The sequence below is a fragment of the Lathamus discolor genome, chromosome Z, assembly GCF_037157495.1.
Source record: "Lathamus discolor isolate bLatDis1 chromosome Z, bLatDis1.hap1, whole genome shotgun sequence".
In the NCBI taxonomy this organism is placed as follows: domain Eukaryota; kingdom Metazoa; phylum Chordata; class Aves; order Psittaciformes; family Psittacidae; genus Lathamus; species Lathamus discolor.
In genome coordinates, this window is record NC_088909.1 from 16228626 (window position 1) to 16244942 (window position 16317).

General features: G+C 37.7%; 1 protein-coding gene across 1 annotated transcript; it reads right to left on the reverse strand.

Annotated features, from left to right (window-relative positions):
- Positions 1-3192: 3192 nt before the first annotated feature.
- SNX20 (sorting nexin 20) lies at positions 3193-14383 on the reverse strand. The gene is made up of 4 exons (XM_065661703.1): positions 14251-14383; positions 12140-12317; positions 10363-10514; positions 3193-7959 (listed from the first exon to the last, which is right to left on the reverse strand). Exons 2-4 carry the CDS (start codon positions 12303-12305, stop codon positions 7291-7293), a joined length of 987 nt encoding a protein of 328 aa, XP_065517775.1. The 5' UTR covers positions 12306-12317; positions 14251-14383; the 3' UTR covers positions 3193-7290.
- Between the last annotated feature and the right edge of the window lie 1934 nt (positions 14384-16317).

A 16317-nucleotide genomic window follows, 5' to 3' on the forward strand; every position in this document is an offset into this window, starting at 1 on the left:
AACCCCACAAACCAAAACCAAAAAAACCTCCAAAATCTCAATGCAGGAAGGCTGCTTTCAGACTCTGGGCTGCAGATAGCATGCAGTGGTGGAGAAGTCAGTCTTGGCCATCCCAGCACCCTGATAAAAATCACAACCACAATTCAGGGAACTGTAAGCCAATGCTACCCAGACCTGCTGTATTTTTCAGGGCTGCTTCAAAAAACATTTCTATGTTTTGCTACTTAAAGCACAGATGAAGGAGATGACTGACAACTACAGTCCAGGTTTAGCCATTGTGTCTTCCTCTTCCATGTTATCAACAAGGGGACAAAGCTAAAAATCAATGTGTATATATGGTGTTTGCAGTATATTTGTGCCTTTATATAATTAAGTTAATGGAGCTTTAGAATATTTTAAAGTAGTTGGATTCAAAACAGGATCAGCCCTCGTTTTCACAATTGGGAGTACAGCTATCTAAAATGGAGTCAATGAACTTTCCCTGGCACTGTTCAGAAGGCATGATGGGTCCATTTATTTTTACTTCCCTCCCCCCATTATTTGATAGTTCTTTTAAGAGTTGTGAGTTTTACTTGGTTCCTTTTGATCAGAAGGAAAAGGTACTGCAGGAACTGAGACGCTGCAGTGACTCTGGCTTTGAACTCACCAGGTCTAAAAGCCTGCAAGAACATTTTTTCTTTCAGCTTTCTAGCCAGCTCAGAGAGCTGGCTGATAAAGGGGTATGTTAAATTGTCCTGAAGGACAGCTGGAAATCTAGGCGCTGCAGTCTGAACTAAAAATGGAATTGAAATATATATATATATGTATATATATATTTAGTTTAACCATATTAAAATTTAAGTGTTAGACTTTAGATTTTTTAAAAAAATATGAAGTCGTTAAAAAAAAAGAGAAAGTTTATTTTCCATTTATTCCAGCTTGGAGGGGTCCTGAGCTCCTGAAAATGCTGTAGCTCCATCTAGTGGCCCTGTAACGAGCTGTCAACGGCGAGGCAAATGTCTACAAATGCTAATAAAGGAAAACATTGGGCTTTAAATTTCCTATTTTCCGTAAAATTCTTTAGAATTTTCTTTTGGATATCTCAGTTAGAGTCTACACTAGTGCTGTCTAGAATGAAACAATATTTAAATGTCACTAGTTTAGAGAGATTAGTATATCACAGTTCACCCAGTCTATTTCTCTTCAGTATTTATTTTGTCTGAATAATGACAAACTTACAGATGTATTCCTATTTCTAATAAAAGAAGGTAGTATGTTTAAAACTATATATGTATATATAACCATGTGGTACTTTTAAAAGTAGCTTTGATCCAAATTTCTTAAAATGCTTGGCAAATATTTGTTATGCATCAAACCATTCAAATTTGTTTTTCTATCCACTCATCAATCCATCTGTCCATCCACCCATGCATCGTGTATAGAGATAGTGCACTTTTATATAGACAGTAGACCTTATTCTGCTCTTAATTACATTATAACTTAATTTATTTCAGTGTAATTACCCTCAAGTCTCAGTGGTCTGATATGAAAATTAGTCTCTTGTTTATCTGTATATATAGCAAATATATACTAGGCAAACTGTGATGAACATATGTTGTAATGTGATCTTAATGTAAATAGGTTAGTTCTTTGGGGTTCTCACCTCATCCAGATGGGTATTGACATTCAGTATTTTACACCATTACAACTGTGTTTAGTTTTTCAACACATCTTGCTCCTGCCTTTGATCTAATCAGAAGATAAACATTCTTGATTTGATTTGCTCAGCTGCTGTCTGAGCCACACAACCTAGGTTTCATCTTGTGTCCTGAACTCGACTCCCATGCTGCTAGTACAAATCTGTTGAATTCAACAAATGTATTTAGCCTTATTAAGATTCAGGAAAGCAAATATTATCCTCCAGTGATACCGCAGACAACAGGAGTTAATAACAAGTATGTGATAAAGATCACAGGATTCCCTGTAAACAAGATGCTGCATTGCACAGAGCACATCTTGTCTGCATATGTTTCATAGTAACTAGGCATTCTCATGGGCTTCTTTAGTTATTTTAGAGAGCTGTGCAAACAGTATTATCTACTTAATGCCCCAAATGATATAATAATTGATATGGAAATGGGGCAAAGCTCAATAAATCATAATACAACTCTCCATGGAATCTTGGAGATGATTCTGACCATATTTTATTTAATTTTTCTTCTAGCTTGTGCGCATACAGACTGTGGTTTGTCAGACATGCTAGGCAGCTGTTGGTTGGACAGTGTTTTCTTTTTTGACATTTTTTTTCTGCAAAAATAATTAAATATGATTTTGTACTTGGCTTGTTATCTGTTGTAGGTATACTTCAGAGGTGTCAATGTGAAGAATAAGATCATACGGAAAACTGTGTTGGATTGTGCGCTGTTGTCCAGAAAACTGGAAACTAACAACTTGTTAACATATATGGTACTCTGTAGTGGTTGTGTGACTCTCCTTGTTTAGGCTACAAGAGCACTAGAAAGAAATACCAGAGTTCCAAGAAATTATTAAAACTGGAAAAATGTATTTCAAAATATTTTTGTGCTCCTTCTTGTGGAAAATTAGATTGAAGCCTGGAAGGTTTTTTTAAACATATTCTAAAAATCTCTTACACAAGACTTTCTGCTTTGTTTGGTTGTTTGTTTTTTGGATTATTTTTTTTTTTCTGATAAGGTAGTGGTTAGAATATTTTCTCTCTTCAATCACTTATTAGATCTTCCAATTAGTCAGACTTACTGACTTTCTGTCAGTAAGTTTTCTCTACCATATACAAGCTATTGTCTCAGGTGTATGATACCAGGCAAAATTAAGCTGTGTTGTGTTTCTCCATGCAAGATGCACTTAAGAACATGCAGCTGTGACATGTCTCTGTTTTCAAAGCTGTGATGCCAGTTGTGCTGAAATATTTCTGCACACACTTAGTGTGGTCTCCAGACCACTGTATTTGACTTTGTGAAAAACCACTTCTCTTGTTCATACAATTCCCAACAATACTGGCATTCGAAAGAAATCTGAGATTTGATTAGATTTAATCAAGGTCACTCAATGGGCTTGTAAGGTTGCCTAGAGCAGAGCTTGGGTAACCAGACATTGTCTGTTGACTTCAGCTGCTTTCCAGGTATGGAGAATGGCTGATGAATGTTAATAATGCACAGGACAAATGCCAGCAACTGCTTATTTCCATCTATTTTATTAAACTGAAGAAAGTTTTTGTAAAAAGCACACATTGTTTTGGGAGACAGGAAAAGGATTTATTTATAAAACAGGTTTTTGTCACTCAAATATTGTACGGCAATGAAGAGTGGAAGTAAAACAGCTGTCTGGAACAGGAACCACCTGGTTACTTAATTTATGTTCTGTTCTTGCAGATGTGGTACTGCTGGAGCTTTCTTCTTCCAAAATAGGTTCTCTGATGCAGTGTTATTCACTTTTGCTGGCCCAGCATGTGGAGAGTGGGATGTGTGTTCTGGAGACAGCATGCAAGTCCCATGGAAAGTGCACAAGGATTTTAGTCATTGTTTCTCCAGTGGCTTCTTAACACGACTTAAGGAAGAGCAATAGATAAGCAAGACAGGTAGATGCAGATGAAAATATCCATTTTCTTTTTAAGCCACTCTTAGAACATTATTCAGAGGAAAACCAAGACACAGTCGCAGGTCGAAAGCACCCATTTAACTTTAATACATTTTATGAAAAAGCCAGGACAGATTCAATTCATGGATGCAGGCTCTGCAACCACTACTGTATTCCTGCACCAGGCAATGTTAATAGGGAAAGAAACTAATCTCTGGTTCTCTGCAGGAAATCTGCCTTACCTGGCTATATGTTTTGAACTGTGGAAGATAAAGTTGCATGTATAGGCAGAAGGAACTCATTCCTTGCAGTCTGTCATTCTAAGTGGAAGATAGGAGTGTCAGTATGGGAGCAGGAATTCCATTACCTTTTACTTTAGTAACTGCTGAATACTCACATTGCTGTAAAAATCAAGTGAAAAAGAATCTGCAGAAGTTGACTTTTGAAATGTGAGTAAATGAAAGCAGAATTCTTTTGGCAGGTCCAACCAGCCTCTGAGAGAACACAGCTAAGAAATGAGAACTGGCCAATGGCCCACGAGGCTGATAAGCCAGCATGGTCTCACTACAGTCCTACACAATAAATAGATAAATTTTGTAACTTCTCTCGTATGTGAGGAAAGTAAAGTCTGACTCTAATATAAAGACTGCATTAGTAAGAAACTATGCACACAGATTTGGCAACTTACTGCCTCTAAATTCTCTCTGTGTCAGGATACCTTGAAGAAATGAAATAGGCTTGTATAAAACAAAATTGCTTCCATCCCAGTTCACATTTCTACGTTAAATGCGGGAATTAACTTACTGGGTCAAGTTTCACAATTTTTCTGTTCAGTGACCACTGAAAACCTGAGTGAGGCAACTTTACTGAGGAAGTACTGGATGAGGAAATAGGGCACAGAAGCTGTTATTTCTGCAAAGTTCAGACCAACTCTGTGGCAGATTTTCAGGCAAAATCCAGGCCCATTGGTCCCCATTCACTGCCATCACCATCCTAGCTTTCTCTTTCCAAGGATTTTCAATGTCACCACTGAAGAGATAATAAATCCAAAGGTCATAGGCTCTGCATTTGTAGGAAGGGAATGCATGCATGATTTGCTGGAGGGATGTTGAATTGTTGAGGTTTTAATTTTGTTGTATTCTAATAGTAATAAAATCACAAGCTGATTTTATGAACATTACGCTTGAGCCTTTGATGACACATGCTTTGGCTGTGAAGATTCCTACATTAAGTGGTTTGACTGGATGCTTCAATGCAACAGAAATTGAAATCAGCCCTCTGAGTGATGTAGATGATATGATACGCTCTTCCTGGGTAGTTCTGAGATGTTATGTCTGACTGATAGCCACAGATATCCCACTGAAACAGCTTTCCATTAAAGACGTTCACTGTGGTGGAATTAGCCAACAGACGCATCGCTCTTTCTTCACAGCATTCCAGTATTTATCTATTTCAAATTCTCCTATAATACAAGGAAACTGACCTCTGCCTTCTAGTGATAGATGGAGTGATTCTGGAACTATTTTGCTGACAAAACTCTGCTATATGGAAAAGCATTCTCAGAAATTTGACTTATGCCAACAAAATAGTGGGGGGTTTTGGCATTGCTTATTTTAGTGCCTTTTGAATCATGTCAATTTTCCTCTTAGCCAAATTGCATTTCCTCATATTCCCAATGTGCTCTGCCATGCCAACAAAAATTGGTTAGCTTTGGATCCCATAATCCTTTGGAGATGAAAAATTATAGAATTACCACAAGTAGAAGTTAAGTAATATCTCTGATGCGCCATTTTCCAGGTATTCGTCTTTGCTAGACAGCATGTATTTATAAACCCTCTAATCTTGTAGTCAGCTGTAAGGTGAGAGCCTGTGAACACAATTAGCTACTCATGTACCGTCCCATAGGAAGCTGAGGAGAACCCAAGGCATCTGTTTGGTCTTTCACCACAAACTGCAGTGGAAACAGAGCGGCGTGATGGCCATGCTTCCCTTCTGCCTTAACTTCAAGTTGCCTGAGTGTAATGCAGATCCTGGACATACTTTTGACTCATTGTTACTGATTCAGACATCCTCTAAGAAGGTGGTAATTTTGATCCATGTTAACTGACCTGCAATATGGTACGTTGTGGGAAGAACAGTCCATAAGTTTCTTGGTTAATTACTCTTACTTCTCTAACTAGAAAAAATAATAATTGTCAAATAACAAATAATCTGTAATAACAAATAAACCACAGCAAGTGTTTTGACACTTAGCTGTTAATAGCTACTTAAAATGTTAACTTTCCACCCTAGATACTCTCATTATTCTGTGCTTTTTCCAAGCCATCCTTTTTGTAAAAATGTAAAGCAACGTTTCTTAGGCTCAGTGCACTTTCAATTAACTGATTCTTTCATGTCTGGGAGATAAGTTAATATACAGTTATTCCTAACTTATAGACAGTGTCCTTGTGGTGTGTGTGTAGCGTCTGTACCTGAGGTACAGGCCTGAAAGTACTCAGTGGACTACATTCAGCAAGGAATAATGACCCATGCTAGCATGACATTTAATTACAATATTTATGAGAATTAATTTGCCAGATTACTGAAAAAAGTGCATGGGAGAGACAATAGACTTGAGGGAAATTACAGAAGCAGGTAAACAGAGATATTTTTTCAGCTCTTAGGAAGCTTTCACAGGAGTGTTAGGGCTAAGACAAGCTTAGAATTTGTACATGTGGGCTGGATGTCTGAAAGAATTAGCTATGATATTGCAGTGCCACCAAGATGACACTTGCATGGTGTACTAGGCTGTAAAACTAAGGCAGCGCCAAATCTACATAAACCTCTGAAAGGCAACAGGGAAGCACATGCTTAACACAGTCTGATAACCATGCCTTACAGCACAATTAAATGCTAACATTATATTAGCCAGATGTTTTCCCCAACAGCACCCTTCTGTGTTTTCTTTTGCATTATATATATAGCACATGTAGCATGAATTTTCTATTCTGGACAGATCTTTAAGATCACCCCAAACAAGAATGTGCCTTCAATGCAAGTTATAAAACTGTATTAAGCTACAAAAGGGCAACGAAGCATACTCCCTCATCTCTGACAGAATGATTGTTTCTTGTATATCATGCTCCTATCAAATTTGATTGTAAACCTTACCCTTAGGTCCTCCTGCCCTCAGCAATCGACTTCAGTGGGAATAGGACCAATCCCACCATTCTCAGAAAAGGCAAAGTGCTGTTTGAGCAGGCTTCAGCTGGAGGACTAAAAAACTAGTGTCTGAAGATGGATCCTTTAGATTGCATTGCCTGAGAAGGTGTTTCTCTTCTTGAAAAGTTTCCACATAAGCAAGCAACACCTCTGATTCTGCAGATTCTTAAGGGCTTTATTAATTTTATTTCCCTATTCTGGCTTTTCACATCAAGTAGGCTATTTTCAAAATAAGCAAATCATAAACAACTTTTTGTTGCAGATTTGTTTCCAAAAAACCTTAATAAGCTCAAGCGCTATACATATTTGTAGAGTAAGTATAATACTTTCCAACATACATGTAAATGTTCCTTCTGAACATGAAAAATATTTTTTTTTTCTATTAATGCAATATTATGTTACCCAAAACAGGTAATTTCCAGTTCTTATTCTTTCAAAAGCTTGTGTTCAGGAAAAGAGCTTGACAGCTTTGCTCTTTAAGGAAAGTGTTTCACTGGTTCATTGTACATACTCACGAACTGCAAGTTCTTTCAGGGTAAAAATACGAATGGGATCCTTTTTTGCCTTCCATTCTTCCAGTTTTTCTTGCAAAGACAGAAAATCCTTGCCAAGTTCATATGCCAGAGTGATCATTGTTTCTAACAATGGAATGTAATACTTGTGGCTAGTATGCATACAAAGGTGCGACAGAGCTTTTTCTCCATATTCAAAGGCACTTGCTGGGTTTTCCAGGTCCTTGTGGCACACCACTATGGCACAGAGGGTAGGCACAATTGAGACAGGGTTGCCTCTTGTCAGCCTTGCCTGCAGACCAATGACTTCTAAAAGGATTTCCAAAGCTTTGGTGTACTGGCCACCCCGCAGGCACCCATATGCTTCCTGAAGCTCTGGCCTTGTTAAGAAATCAATAAATTTTTTTGATCTTCTGATATATTTCATAGAATATAGAAGTCTCAGGTAGTCCTTGAAGGCTAATTTTCTCTCATTGATTATTTCTTCTGTGAAGTTCCCTGTCAGAGTTTTTTTGGGAAAGGTCACATCTTCCATTTCTTCACTAAACTCCTCCAGCAGATTTCTGTGCAGTTTCTCAAAATCTGAGTAACGACGTTCAATTACAGACTTGTTGCTGTCAAAACTCCCTGTTTGCAGAATGATGATTTTATACATCTAAATGAGATGAAACAAAAAAACAAGCATGAGTAGGACCACTCTTCCCCCACTGCACTCAGATTTTGTCTGCTTTAAAATCTGCAGCCATCAAATTAATAATTCCCACCTCCTGTTGTGATATACTTTTGTCACTAGATTTAGCCTTAGCATGTAAGTAAGTTGTAATGCACTAACAGATCCCATCCGGCAAGGTGCTGGGAATGGTAAATTAGCAGCAGGCTGACGCAAGTAAGGCCACTTACAAAGCATTTCTGTAGCTGAATTTTGTTTATGACAGCCATAGCTGCTACAATCAATCTACAGTGAACTGAATGGATTTTCCAGACTTAATATTGAATATAATCTATTTTACATTGGTCGTAATACTCAGAAATGCTGTTTGTATCCGACATTTCTAGGGATCTGGGGGTATTATTAATGCGGTGGAAGAAGAGGGAGTATTTGGCAGTAACGTTTGGTGTGTGCAAAAATAAGATGGAGCAACTCCAAAGCCTTTTCTCCCTTTTAAATCATTGTCCTGTTATTCAAAACTTACTTGGCATATAAATAATGCAAAAAAGGTGACATTTCTACAGCAATCTGTTTGCCATCCAAACCCTTTCACTAACAGAAAAGCTGTCACACATTAACAGTACTCAAGAGTATGTCTTCCTTAGCTCTTCAGTACCCTCAAAATGACAATAATAAATGTGATATTAGAAAAAATGATCCAAAATAAAATTGTATGTTATGTGATGTACAAATAGATTCTCTTCTGGTCCTGATGCAAGCACAATAATGCTGAGGAAGGGCCAAATCCTTGATGTGTGCAAACCAGTGGAGCTCCACTGACGGCCGCTTAACTGCATCACTGCACACCAGCTAAGGACATGGACTGTTGACCTTGTGGGCTTCTGGACAATGACTAGGTTCATATTCAACTTGACCCTGTTCTCATTAAATTATACAAAAACTGGAGCTATTGTACTCATGCCAGTTGTTTCCTCTGCTGCTGTTGAAGAGTGCAAACCAGTATCAGCATTATTCTCTGTCTGATTCTCTTCCTTGTTTTTCTTTAAAAAGAAATTCTCTCTTTTAATCTTCATAAGTGATCTTTACAGGTGCTCCTTGAAAGGTTTCTAAATTTGAGCTGACTTCTCTGATCTCTTTTCATTTGTAAGCACTGTGACATTTTCCTATACTTTTTCCTACTCCCTGCTGAAAAGTATATATATGCCTGATGCATATCCGAAACAATGATAAGAGCAATTTTTTAAGCTATCATTTTATCAAGGGCAGCTAAGTGAATAATTTACAAGTACTCGTTCTTTTCTTTGTGGAGTATGCATGAAAAAGGGCCCAAATACCATTTAATTAGATAATCATTCAAATTGGCTCAATTTTGTTGTAATGTATATCTCTTTGCCTAGGCATGTAACTTATGGCTATGTCTAACTACTTGCACATATACTGAATCATATTCTTGTTCTCATACAGTTATACTAAAATAATTTTCAACTACTTACCAAACTAGATACTATTGAGTGTATGCAAGTATGGCAGCACCTAAGTAGGTGTGTATAGCATGCAACAAGGTCTTAGGGCAGTCTCCTGAACTTTTACCTGCTCCATATTCTACCAAGCTGCACCACCCCGTATCAGGAACTAGCATGATTCCTAGTATTTTTCATCTACAGATCTCAGAAGTCCTTGCAAACAAGGAAAACATCTGTATTTCACAAGAGTACTGGAAGAGACTTGATGTAGTCTCTTCAGTCCCCCTGAAGGCCAGGAGCAGAACCAGAAATAAAACACAAGTGTCAGTACTGTGAGTAAAGATACAAAAATCCAACTTGTTCTGTTGTTCTTCCCTCATACTCATGCTTCACCTTAAAAATATGACAGAAATGTGCCATCTAATGGAGCTCTATATAGGTAAGGGGAATGATCCCAAGCAACCTAGCTGAAGGATGTCCTAGACTTTGTCAACATCAAAGAATTTGGCACTTGTGCTAACATAAATCTCTGATGATGAAATTATACAAATGCAATGCAGCTGCTATAGCAGGCTAGCTCAGTGGAAGTGCAACTATATTGATATTTTTATACTTGTGTGAATTTTCTCAATGTTGACAAGCCTCCAGGTGTTAAGGACACTGAAGTGACTAATTCACATGGTATCGTGTTTCCATTGGTGCAGATATTGTGAACCGATTGTCAGAGGGGTATTTTAGGGGCAGATTCCATCAGTTATGCCCACAAGATCAGTGGTAACAAGTTCTTTCTATTCAGTACAATCACAGCTTGGAAAACATGGCCCTCAGTAAGGCTTTCATGTAGTGAAGCATGCTGTGTGCTGTACAGACCCCTGCAGAGTGAATAAAAACTAATGATCTTCTTACATATTAATTTTTAGCTTACCACATATTTAGATAAGTGATGCTCTACAATTCTGGTTGATGGGATTTCAAAAACAAGTTTGACTTGTTTGCACTGGCGTTTTTCATTCCTCCAGTATTCCTGAAGCTCCTTTGTGGTCATCGAAGAGTTGGGACTTAGGGATGCACTGGAATCTAAAACCAATAAATTTAGTATTACAGATAATAACCTTTGCATTTGGAAAGAAAGATTATGCATTTATTGTGAAAGGAAAGGCTAGAATTTCTGCTGCTGTAAGACCTAAAGACTGATAAAATAAGTGATTTCACTGCTAATAAAAACAGGTCCAGATTCTTTGAGTAAAGCTATTGTGGTCTGACATTTTGAAAGACACTAAATAGTCTGCAGAATGCAAAGTAATAGAAAAATTACTGACAAAAATTATTGAATGTCTAGGTTGCAAGCTTGGGCACAGTCTGATCAGGAGGTAGGCTTCACCTTCCCAGAAGTAGCCCTAAGAAATGCTGACTCAGTCTTCTGAATCAGAGGTTTCTCCAGGCTTCTTTGTTGCTAAAACCAGGCGATAATACAGTGCATACATTCAAACACTGAGTCTATTCAAATATTAGGCTTGTGCAGTAAAGGGTGAAAGCTGAGAACACACAAATGTGCTAACCTGACAGGAGAAACTTGGATATCCAGCTCAGCCAAAGAAGGAATTCTCATTTCTTCTTATTTTGTAGCTAAGCTGATGTCACAGTTCAGCCACAAGTATTTTATATACCTCCCTTCCTTCCTCTCTCTCTCCCCTCACAGACACACACAGACATACAGACACATGCATATATAAAAATGTAGGACCGCTGGTTGAAGACTTTGCTTACAGGGGAATTTGTTGTAGTTTTTCAAAAGGGTGATTTTCTGCCTTCGAAATCTAGTGACAACAGTTTTCATCAGGCAGTGTATGAGCTAGGAAAGTGGATAAAAAAATTGAAATATTCATATTGCTGCGGGTACACCAGTCCCAATTTCTAATTAATAACGTCTCTGGCAATGCAGTCAGCTGAAGTCAGTCTGCAATATATCTAACATTCAGTCAATGGATCTGAATGACCACAAGTGAATGGGAAGATAACGGTTTGATGCAGCAATAGAATTGTAAAGGCACCACAGTACTCCTTTACTGGCCCCAATTTTACATGTTCTTAATCATTTGGCCATACAGTTTCAATTATCAAGGCCTTTGGGGTTTGGCTCAATCTCTATGAAGCATATATTTTCCTAAAGGAGGGGGTGTTTATGACATCTTTGCAGGCTGAAAATCTTGATGAGATGATATATATTTTGGATTATACATAACATTTTATTTAATAACAGATGTCAGCAGTCTTAGGCATAGTGAATGTTCAGTGTTGCCTCTCCATGGGGTATGTGAGAGACTACTGCTCAAGATTAGCTTCAGCCTTGGTATCCTTGCTGATACTGTCAAGAAGTTCAGATTTTGTGATATGCAGAAAGTTCACTCCCAAGACACACCATCTGATAATCACCATTTTGATCCCTGGTGTGTAAATTAAATCTGGAATACATTTTACATGCAAGGGATTGAAAAGGAAAGTTCTCTGTGTGTATATATACACCAGGATGTGCATCTGCTTCACTACTGCCACATTATTAGTCCAAGTTTAATTAAGGCTTATTTTCAGTTAAGTATAGCAGTATAAATCTGGACTACAGACAAATAAAGAAAAGTTTTTAATAGAAAAGATTAATGGCATAAATAGCTACACGAAAAATAGAATTAAAGGGCAGCATCAACCTTGCTGGTCATCTTTTTCTGGGTTTTCTTTTCTCACTTGACATGAAATTTCAGCTTGGGGTTGATTTTGCTCTTTGTCAGATGGACTTGTGGTAGAAAATGTAGTAATCCTGTTTACAGCTTCCAACAGTTCCCTTTCTGCTGTGCAGTGCAAGTCTTGGTCCATTGCAAGCTATCACTGAAAGATTACAAAAATATAATTTCTTAGTAGCCCCCCTTTAGAGCATCCAGACTGGTAATCTTTTTTATTGACTTACTCGTTGGTCTCTGTGATCTTGTAGGAGGCCAACTGCAGTTTCATAAAAACTAAAGTAATAAATAGAAATATCTAGATAGGTACCAGTGAAGAAACATTTCTATTACCATTACCACTGGAAGTGTTTAGATATCTTCTTGGTAAATTAAAATGAAACATGAAAAACATAAGAAGTTATGTTGAATAAGATGAGGTGTGGAACTCCATTCTTATCTATGAGAATTTTGGCATACACTTCAGTGGGGGCAGATTTTTTTCTACCTGTATTTTGCCCTCAAGCTTGCAAGTATGAGCTCAGATGAACTAAAATCTTGGAGGTAATTAACTAGCAGCCTGGTCCCTTTATACTGCTAGGATTCACTGTTTTTAACACTCCAAAACTTGTCATCTGTTGTTAATCACAACTTGTAGGACAAAAAAGAGCAATATCTACTACAGTATAATTTTTTTTTCCGTATTTCACAACTTCAAGTTCTCTCCAGAGATTTGTTTCTGTGCTAGGAGAAAACAATTGAAACTGACAGCGGCTAGATGGAAGGAGAACTGAGTTTGCTAATTATTGTACAGAAGCATTCTCCCATTACTTGTCCTTTTAACTTATATGCTGTGCTTGTAGTAGATCTATATTCCTGTTCTGATATGAGAGGACTACTATTTTACCAACTGCTGATAAAATACTTAGCACAGTATACTCTTTGCTGGGGTACTGTTTTCCGTTAGCGTGAAAGAACTGCTGCTCACAATTCAGCCAAGGGGTGAAAATCACATGACAAAACAAGCTACTTTTTTAAAAAACAAGTCTCCCTGCTACAGATGTAAAATTAACACCAAAGCAGAGGCTATTAAGTAATGAGAGGGTTTAGTACAGGGATGTTGCTACACAGCATCTTGCCTCCACTTTTCTACCACACAGTTATGCAATGCTGGATGCAAAGGTGAGGAAAACTCTTCAGCAGGCATATTGATTTCTGGCAAACTGCAAGGCCATACGATGAAAAGCAATTACTTTCCCCACTGTAAATAATGGAAATGCAAACCACTTTCCTCTAACAGAAACCCTTCTTCCTTTGCCCAACTTGGATAAGCAAGTACAGACATGTCATCCTCCTTAATAAGAGCATCATGGAAGCCCTTAATTTTGGACTTTGGACTAGAAGGTAGACGTTCTCACTATTCTTCTAGTCCTTCTTAAGATCTTCTTTCTGAACATGAAGAGTAGCACTTATTGCCTAAGTGCTCAGTCTTTGGAAAACCATGACAGTATATCCCAAGAGCATAAACTTGCAAATATTCATTTTTTATGTAAAGATAATATTAAACATAGTAGATTAAATAAGACAACTGCAAATGGCCAATTTTAAATTACAACTCTTTGTTTGAAGGAGGTATAACTTCATAAGCACAATTTTATTTATTCTGAAAATATGTATTGTTTTATATATGCATAACTTTATATACATAAAATATGTATTCATGTCTCTCTATATAAACACCTCTTTAAAACATTATTTACCAGAGAAATACAACATACTTGTAAACAGAAGAATGCAGAAGTGAACGTTACAAGTCTTCTGCCTTGAATATATGTCTTGAAAACTACCTGCACTTCCTAGAAACAGTTTCAGTTTTACAACTAAAAATCATTGTAAGCTCTTTCAACTAAGCTGCAATTTATTTTTACATATATATATATATATTTTAAAAAAGAGTTGAAACAATTCAAAACCCCTGCAACAAATTACACAGTTTTACTCTGAACAGAAACTCATCGTGTTCAGTTTCAGGGTAGGTGCCAGTCCAACTGCTCCACTGAGTCATAAGTAACACCAGAAACCAAAGTGCACAGTGTACCCACCTGGATACTGCTGAAGACCTTTCAGTTGTGGTGCCTGCATAGTGTGTGCAAAGTCACAAAAAGCCTGCTTTGCGTTTTCAAAATGCAGAAAAATATGTCTGTGCTTTCTTCTAACAGGCACATTGTATGTTTCACAAAAAGGAAGGAAGAAGCCTTGATTAAATCAGACTTCCTCGTCCAATTGGCTCACCGGTTCAGTGCTGACTGATTACGCATGAGGTTTCCTATTTGCCTCGAACAGCTCCTGCGCTGTCTACAAGTGAGGCACGGCCTGTTGCCCACAGTGCAGCTCCAGCAGCAAGGGCAGGTTTGCAAACCAAAGCATCAGGACTACACCTGCAAACATGAGGTCTGGCAGAGGAAAGAGTTCAACAGTAAACACAAGTACAAAATCAGTGAGGACTTCTCTGTGTGGATTTCTGAAACCAGAAAAGCACACTTAACAAAAGAGAGGTTAGGGAAAAAGAGCCAAATACGTGAATGTACTCATGCAGAAAAAATATGCCCCTTGGGACATCTTTAAACTACAGACTTAGCATCCAGTTCAGAACAGAAAATGCAGATGGGACCACAATAAATAGCCTCAATCTATCTAAACTTGCAGTTCTGATAGAAATCCTGACTCTGCATGGTGCTTAAACATGATTAATTTCATATATCTCCTTAATTAAAGTTCAAAAAGAAGCATTATCATATCTGACATGACTACCAACTTTGAAATGGGCTTATGTGTGTGCCTAAAATGAATCCTATGCTTAAACTCTTTGTTGAACTGAGGGCAAATTGAAGAAGAATGATGCATTAATCCACAGGTCCTTTAGCCCAGATCCTTCTTTTTGCAGCTCACTTTGGAAATTTGCTATGAAGCATTGGAATAGCTATTTCTGGGGTGAATAATATGGACACTATCTTTTTTTAGTAATGTAATTTTCCCATTGCCAAAGCTTGCTCATTGAAAAACTGATTTTAATGCAACACAAATGTGGGAGGCAAACATCCAAAGGACCACATGGATCCTGCCCCACACATTCCTTCAGAACAAACAATTTAAAATAATGTAAAACCAGGGCCATAAACTGGCAATGCTTCTCTTCTGCTTTGTTTGCAACGTAAAACAATGCCAACTTTAACTTGGATACAGTCTAAATATAGAAGTTTTGCCAAAATAGCTATCAGAAGGATGAAAAATCACTCCCATGCAGCTACAGCCACACTGGCAAAAGCCCTAGTGTAGATGCTGTTATACTGGCAGAGTCCTTTACCCAGTTTAGTGTTTTCCATGCAGAAAATGATTTAAGTTATACCAGAAAAGAAATCTGTGCTTGCCAATAGAGCTCTAAGGTGTAGCTATACCAGCCAACCCTTTTAAGTGTAGACAAAGCATGGGTTTCTGGCTTAAGTGTCATTCCTTTAAAGTTAGATTTATGTGTTTGGTTACAATTGTAAGCAAAAACTAAGGGGGATTTCAGTGCATTTTCCACTTATGCTGACAGTTCACAGATGTATCTGAACTTTGAATTCTGAATCAGTTAATTTATGTGTTGCCAAAAAGCAACGTATTATTTTGTGATGCTTAGTGCTATTGTCCTGCTTTTGATAAAGCTAAAAGAGGAAAGTGTATTTTTTAGTACATCAAGTGCGATCTCTAAATTATTTCAGAATAAGCAAGTCCTAGTCAAAAGAACCTGGATGATTAAAGAAAAAAAAAAAAAAAAAAGGTGAAATCTGTTGCATGACTGACTAATATGAAATGATTTACAAACCAGAGGTGTTCTGCAAGAATTCTGCCTCAAGCCAGTTGTTACAGTCACAGCTGGTTCCTGAAGGGGTTTTTCATGCCCAGTAGCTATAACATCCACAGGTTGCTCCTCCTCACCCTGCTTCCATAAGCTTGGGTTTGGTCCAAACAGCTGTTCATTGGGACCCAGTGCCTGTATTCTGGCAGCATTTTACTTCCTAAATGTCTACTTGATTAGCACATTCAAAAAACCTATACAGTATACAATGGTGTTTGCTAGCAGTATGTTTGCTAGCATTATGAGTAACTAGCACCTTTTTTATATTCTC

Bases quoted from the DNA above. Each gene is read 5' to 3' on its own strand.
- SNX20 (XM_065661703.1), bottom strand. From the start codon at position 12,305: ATGGACCAAGACTTGCACTGCACAGCAGAAAGGGAACTGTTGGAAGCT. The intron at 10,515-12,139 runs GTTGATGCTGCC...TATTGGTTTTAG, and splicing joins AGAAAAAGATGACCAGCAAG to ATTCCAGTGCATCCCTAAGT. The intron at 7,960-10,362 runs GTAAGCTAAAAA...CATCTCATTTAG, and splicing joins ATCACTTATCTAAATATGTG to ATGTATAAAATCATCATTCT.